This window comes from Anneissia japonica, unplaced genomic scaffold, assembly GCF_011630105.1.
Source record: "Anneissia japonica isolate Jap-2015-1 unplaced genomic scaffold, ASM1163010v1 scaffold5086_len78671_cov98, whole genome shotgun sequence".
NCBI classification, from domain to species: domain Eukaryota; kingdom Metazoa; phylum Echinodermata; class Crinoidea; order Comatulida; family Comatulidae; genus Anneissia; species Anneissia japonica.
The window spans coordinates 4,507-11,996 of NW_022725593.1; the positions used below are offsets into that span (position 1 = coordinate 4,507).

General features: G+C 37.7%; 1 protein-coding gene across 1 annotated transcript in view; it reads left to right on the forward strand.

Annotated features, from left to right (window-relative positions):
* The first annotated feature begins 3,693 nt into the window (after window positions 1-3,693).
* LOC117112769 overlaps window positions 3,694-7,490 on the forward strand; it is a 32,638-nt gene continuing 28,841 nt past the window's right edge. Inside the window, exon 1 of the mRNA XM_033255936.1 lies at window positions 3,694-3,775. Within this exon, the coding sequence (XP_033111827.1) occupies window positions 3,712-3,775 (64 nt within the window). The 5' untranslated portion in view covers window positions 3,694-3,711. The remainder of the gene's footprint in view (window positions 3,776-7,490) is intronic.

The window sequence follows — 7,490 nt, forward strand, 5'->3', positions numbered from 1 at the left end:
GGACATTGTGACTCACCATATTGACATCTGAATTAAAAAACAAGAAAAAATTTATATTTCTTTTCTCAAAAAGTTGATGACGTCATATCATCTTAACCATTTGTCATTTCTGAATAATATTAAATGGGCTTATACTTCAGGTCAAGGTTGAATGTTAGGTATCTTACTTTTTTGTTTGTGCGTCTTAAGGTGCGCGTACGCGTGCGTCAAATATTACTATGCTTATAATTATGCCTATTTATAATCAAACATAGCTTCTTAGGATGAAAAGTGAACCCCAATCTTAAAAGGTGTAAAGAAATAGAACAGAGATAGGGCGGCAGACTGTATTTCGACGCCATCAGACTGATATATATATATATAGGTTATATGAAGGGAAAATTTGTGTGGCATTACCAATTAACAGGCGGTTTTAAAAACACTTGACAATGTTTAATTTCGTGTGCCATTACTGTACACGCACACATCGTGACGTACGCGTCTGTTAAAATTTGAAAATTCTCCATATCACTATTCAGATAGTTTAAAGAACGTTTCGGGTCATTTTCAGCATTCCAAAACTTTCCATATTTACGCGCCTTACTTTCATTTCCACGCACGCAACACGTACTGCATGGCCGGCGGAAGCGGGGGGGCCGGGAGGCCCGGCCCCCCCCCCACTTTTTGGCGAAAACTATATAATGTCTGGAAATTTTTGTATGATCGGAAATGCAAAAAAAGAACGAGGGAGAAGGGGGAGAAGGATGGGAAAGAGAATGTTTATCCAGTACCCGACCGAGTTACATTTTCTCGTAATTCACATTGGCGGATCTGGGGGAGGGGGTCATGGGTCCTGACCCTTCCCTTGGGCAACAAAAAAAGGGGAAAAAGAAAAGAATTCTAGACCTACCTTTTCAGGACCCGTGAGCTGATTTTTCAATTTTTTGAACATAGTGCTATTAGAAAATTAGAATTTTGAAGAACATAAAATTCATTAAAACACACTTCAAATGTCGGGAAAGCTCAATTCCCGCCATCTAGGAATCAAAATTTCCCGGGGGAGAACCCCCGGACCACCCTTTCTTTTTTGGGATTTATCGATTCATGGTAAAAAGAATACACATGCGCAACTACTCGAATTTTGAAGAATTTTAAAAGTCATTAAAAGACATTTCAGAAGTCAGGAAAGCTCATCTCCCGCCATCTAGAAATCAAAATTTTTCCGGGGGAACCCAGACAACCTTTATCTTTGGAGTTCATTGATTAATTGAATCATTTCCAAGGGAGGGGGGGGGGTGTGGACCTTGAATTTTGAAGAATTTAAAAGTCATTAAAAGACACCACCGAAGTCGGGAAAGCTCATTTCCCGCCACCTAGGAATCAAAATTTTACCGGGAAAGAACCACAGGACCTCCACCCACCCCCACCCTTTCTTTTGGGGATTTATCGATTCATGGAAAAACTACGTATGCAACTTCCTCAATCTTTTATGTATGTATACACACATAAGGCTTATTTACTGTATTAACAATAGGAAAAAATTATCTGACCGTTTTCAAGAGTGAAAAACCTTGAATTTTGAAGAACTTAATTACTTTTAAGTTCTTCAAAACTCAAGGTGTTCCCCTCTTGAATTATTATTAATAAATCAATTATAATGAATCAATGAACCCTGAGAAAGGGAGGTTCGAGTTCTTCCCGGGAAAATATTGATTTCTAAATGCTGGACAATGAGATTTCCCAACTTCTGAAGTATTTTTTAATGACCTTAATTTAAAAGACACCTCAGAAGTCGGGAAAGCTCATTTTCCGCCTTTTAGGAACCAAACTTTTCCTGGGGAAGAACCCCGGACCCCCTTTCTTTTTGGGATTCATCGATTCATGGAAAATTCGTATGCAACTACTCATTTTTTTTTAAATTGTTATGTATGTATACACACATAAGCCCTATTTACTGTAATAACAATGGGAAAAAATTATTTGACCGTTTTCAAGATGGGAAAACCTTGAATTTTGAAGAACTTAAAAGTAATTAAAGACACGTCAGAAGTCGGGAAAGCTCATTTCCCGCCATCTAGAAATTTTCCCGGGGGAGGAATGTTGACCCCACCACCTAGATTTGATTCCAGATTTGCATGATTCATATTCCCATTCATCTTATAAGCAGTGGCGTAACAGGCGGGGGCAGGTGAGCAGACTGTCTCCCCCCTCCCCTTGACGGTTTTTACCGGGCTGACCAAGCCGTCGTACCGGGCTTTAAGAAGAGAAAAGAAAGAGGGGAGAGGGAGGGAAAGAGAAAGAAGGGGAAAGAAAAAGAAAGGAAAAAGGAAAAGAAAAAGAGAAGAGAAAAATAAAGACAAGAATAAAAAGAAGATATGAACAGATATGAACAGATATCACAATACCCCGGCCTGCAACCCCTTCTCCACTTCAAAAAGTGTCCATAGCACATTTGATCTAAGCCACCAGATATTCTCCGCAGTGGCGTAACCACCGGGGGATAAGGGGAAAATATCCATCTGTGGAAAATCTTTCCCCATTGAATGCCCTTTTCACCCAGGAAAGTACCTGAAAACCTCAAATTTTAAATCGCATATTTTGTTGAGGTAGGCCAATTTCCTCTAAAAATTGCACATTCTGGGGAGTTTTGATCAATTCCGACGAAATTAGAATTTAAAAAACAAAAAATGTTTAAGCTTGTGCTTGCTCTCCTTTACCTTCGAAGTTATAACACATAGTCCCAAACGCAAGAAAGAGAATTTAAGATAGATCGTTTTACCTAAAAGAAGGGCCTCAATGTGTAATGATGTTGAAAGAATATGTTTGTAATAAATAAAGCCATAAGGAAAATGCTCATATTCAGTTTTAAAAAACGAGTGTGGCCATATATAACATAAGAGCATTTCTTGTTGAGGTAGGCCAATTTTCACAAAACTTTTTCGCGCGCTTCGCGCGTATTTGTTAAGGTTGAAGCTTGTGCTTGCCCTCCTTTACCTTCTAAGTTATTTAAAAACATAATAGTCCCAAACTTGAGAAAGAAAATTTAAGATAGATCGTTTTACCTAAAAGAAGGGCCTCAAGAATAGGCCTTATGATTGTAATAAATAAAACCACGATGAAAATGCTTATATTTAGTTTCAAACACGTGTGTGGCCTATATTAATAATAAAATAAACCTATGCCGTAAGATGTGTATAAGAGACAGAGACCTACCTTTTCAGGACCCGTGAGCTGATTTTTCAATTTTTTTTTTTTTTGTTGCTATTAGAAAATTAGAATTTTGTTACGCGCCTGCTTATAAGGGGCCCCCCCCCCCCACTTTGAAAAACGTTCTGCCGGCCCTGTACTGATGCAGGAAATCACGTTTTGTTACATAATTTGAGTTCCTGACACATTATTCATATCAGGAGTCACTCTTTGTGCTATTACCGTGCTCACAGGCGTCAAGACGTACGTGTACACATGCGTAAATCTTTTAAAATGCTCAAAATTATTCTTTTCAAAAAAACTAATTACAGCATATTTTAGCATGACACTTTTCAATCAGCACCGCGTGATCTTAATGAGGGTTAAAGTACGGCGGATCACCGAACTCGTTCTCAGTGACGAGTTCAAATCTAGTTAAACATTGTTATGCTAAATATGAACTCTCTTGACATACGAAATTACACTCCACTTCTTTCCTATTGTTATTTAAGTAGGTTAACAGGTTAACGAGGACTTGAAGCCAATATGTCGAATTTCGTCATATATTTCCTGGTTCAATTTCAAATTATTTTAGTTGGATTCAAAATAGGTATGTACTACTAGTTCACATTAAATTTATTTCACAAATATAGTTTGCATAGTGTGATATGCTGATAATGATATGATTAGTATTTACTACTATATCTATAAAAAGCCACTTTCTTTGTTACAGACCTGTTAGGCCTAATTTGACTATATGACAGCCAGCTCAGTGGGTGCAGGGAAACACTTGCCATCCCATCGGACAGGCCGGGATTCCTGTCGTCCGACACCACGAAAAAGTCGGATCAAACATTTAAAAATGATAATTAACCATATCCAAATAACGTTATTATGATTGCCAATCCGATATTGTGGATTAAAAGCACAACTTGGACCATATAAACCATAAAACTCTAAAACCAGTGAACCTAGCTAGGATTTATTTATTCCGGGCCCCAACTGAGGTTCTAATTGGACCCATCCATCGGACATGTCTGACTATTTGTCGGCAAATTTATGAAGCCACCGCCTATGCTAGTTCTCTCATTTCACACTATTAAATGTCGTGTTCTTTTATGAGAGTGGATCAAGCTAGAACTGGCAAAATCCGCTTGCTTTCCAATCCAAGTGCCCGGGTTACAAATCCTTTTATCAAACACCAGCTTTTTTTTCTTTCGGACAAAAAATGATTTTGGTGGAGCACCTAGGGCCCAAAAAATTAATATGCGCTGACGTGAAAATGTTAAGTGGTGGCCCCTCAAAACTACGGTCCCTTAGGTATTTAAATACCGATCCAAACAACATTAGTTTTATTATTCTTTCTGCCATCCTAATCGAATCCGTAAACGAGCCCCCCCCCCTCTTTTTTTTTTAACGTTTTCTCCGGGACCAGCAACCGACGATCAAAGCGACAGTGTCGGGCTTGTTGGAACCCGTCGGGACATTTCTGGAATCACCTCATAAGAAGCCAGTGCCAGTAATAAAGTTTAATATAAAAAGTAATATAAGAAGGCACACTTCTATTCAATTCAATCTTTCTTATTCATCATCAAATCATTGTCAAATTTACAAATAGCCTAAAACTTTTAAATATGTTAAAAGTAGAAAAAAAGATGAAAAGCACATTCATGAAAATCGAGCTTGTAAAATGAAGACCTAAAAGTGCAGTAGTGTAATTTTTTAACCAAAAAATAAAAACAATAATAATAATAATAAAATAAATAAATAAATAATAATAATAATACGAATAATAATAATAATAAAATATAATAATAATAATAATAATAATAATAATAATAATAATAATAATAATATGCAGGAATAAAAAAAATTAAATTAATAAAAAACATAAGAAGGATAAAAGTAAAATATTAAAATAATTGATAAAAGCATCAATGAAGTATTTAAACAAATTGAAATTTTGAGAAAATTAAAGGCGTCTTGTTAAAAAAAATATATAAAATTTATAAAGTTGTCAAATTTCAGAGCTGTCAAACCAATAAAAACATAAGAATATAACTAGAGATACCATGTTCAATAGAACATGAACCCAGTCATTTTTTAAGAGATAACCACTGTGACTTTTAACCTCAACCTGTGAACACCCGATGTTTGGTAGGAGTCTGTCTAATGCCATTGGTCCAATCGTTATCACTAGTAATATTTGATAATTTTCACTATAGTCCCTTGTGATATTTGACCTATAGGTGAAGAGTAGTTTTTCATGTTTAGAAAGTCCTAAGGATCATTCCTGGTAGATTCAAGCTCAATTGGGCTATTTTGAAAATTTGACCCCGATGAACCCTATGTAACCACTGATGCCAGACCGGGATGTAGGAGGTGTCACTGGTTCTTAATGACCAAATTTTATTGAATTCGGTTCAATGGTTTGCCATTAGTAACATTTTGAACATTTGACTTATGAACTTTGACATATGGGGTGAAGAGTATTTTTTTCATGTTTAAAAGGTCCTAAGGATCATTCTTGGTAAATTTGAGCTCAATTGGGCTATTTTGAAAATTTAACCCCGATGACCCCTATGTGACCCCTGATCCTAGACTGGGGTGTAGGAGGTGTCGCCGGTTCTTAAAGACAAAATTTGATTGAATTTGGTCCAATGGTTTGCCATTAGTAGCATTTTGAAATGTTACTAGAGAGAACAAAAGAATAACCCTTTAATGACCTTTGACCGTAAATCGCTGAACACCATATTATGTGCCCAGGACAAGACTGTGCTATGATATTTGTGACAGAAGTCTTTTATTCATTTTTTTGAAAGTTTTTTACCCTAATGACCCCTATTTGACCTTTGACCCCAAGCAGTGAACACCCCATGTATGAAAGGTTTCACCGATTATACTGACCAGGTTTGGTTGAAATCGGCACAACCGTTTGGCACTAATAGCGTTTTGAAGTGTTGACAGAAAAAAGATAAAAATTACCCCTTAATGACCTTTGACCCCTTATCCCTGAACACCCTATAGACCCTGCCTTATGCCAATGTATATGGGCAAAGGACAAGACTGTGTTACGTTATTTGTGAGACAAGTAGTCTTTTATACGATATTTGGTTTTTTGACCCTAATGCCCCTTATGTGACATTTGACCCCAAGTTGTGAACAACACATAAATGGGAGGTGGCACCGCTCCTACTGACCAAGTTTTAATTAATCGGTCCAGTAGTTTGCCACTAGTAGCCTTTTAAAATGTTGCCAGAAAGAAAGAAAGAAAGAAAGAACTAGATATACTAGTTTGATTTTGAACCTGATGAACCCTATGTAACCACTGATGCCAGTAGGAGGTGTCACTGGTTCTTAATGACCAAATTTGATTGAATTCGACATATAGGGTGAAGAGTATTTTTTCATGTTTAGAAGGTCCTAAGGATCATTCCTGGTAAATTTGAGTCTTTTAAAATGTTGCCAAAAAGAAAGAAAGAAACTGTTAGGAAACAGAACCCAGTCAACATGCTGCTGCCTGGGTAAAGAAACCGCTAGGAAACAGAACACAGTCAGCATGCTGCTGACTGGGTAAAGAAAGAAACTGCTAGGAAACAGAACCCAGTCAGCATGCTGCTGACTGGGTAAAAAGTACAACGATAGGAAAACATGTACAGTGCTCTGTCAAGAGGCCAGAAACCGAAAAGGTGCACCTCCTTGCTTTATACCTGTCATCATTTTCTACTTACTAAGTATTAAAAAAATGCCTGGTTACCTTATCTATTTGTGGTTGCCAGTGCCTGTAAACAGAAATATAAAAAATAGCTGCCTGTTTTTGTGCAGCATTAGAATTTGGATGATTGATATGGGGTGGGTGCTAACAAGTTATAGTTGGATCCACCATTGGATTTTGTTATAAATGAAAAAGCTCTTAGATTCTAATTGGATTGGATTTGATTTATTCGGTGTAAGCCCACGAAAGTAGACTTTATTTCCAGTGGGGTCCTTCTGGTGGTGATTGGGCAGTACACCGGGAGACAATCCCCTATCTTTTCCGAAGAGTTTACTGCGTTCTTTAACGTGCGCGTGGGCCATAAATGCACATGTGACTAACGGCTTAACCCATGCGCTATCGTAACTTGTATTTCAGCCCTTCAGCTGAAACCCAAGGAGAGGCAGCGATGGGAATTGAACCAGGGACCTAGAGATCTCCATGCGGTTCAGCGCACACACAGTGGCTACCACCAGATTAGTCGACTGAGCTAAGCTGCTCTCTCTTGGCCACCACCAAGACTTCTCTCTTTGTCAGATTCATAGGCCTACACACACACACACACACACAC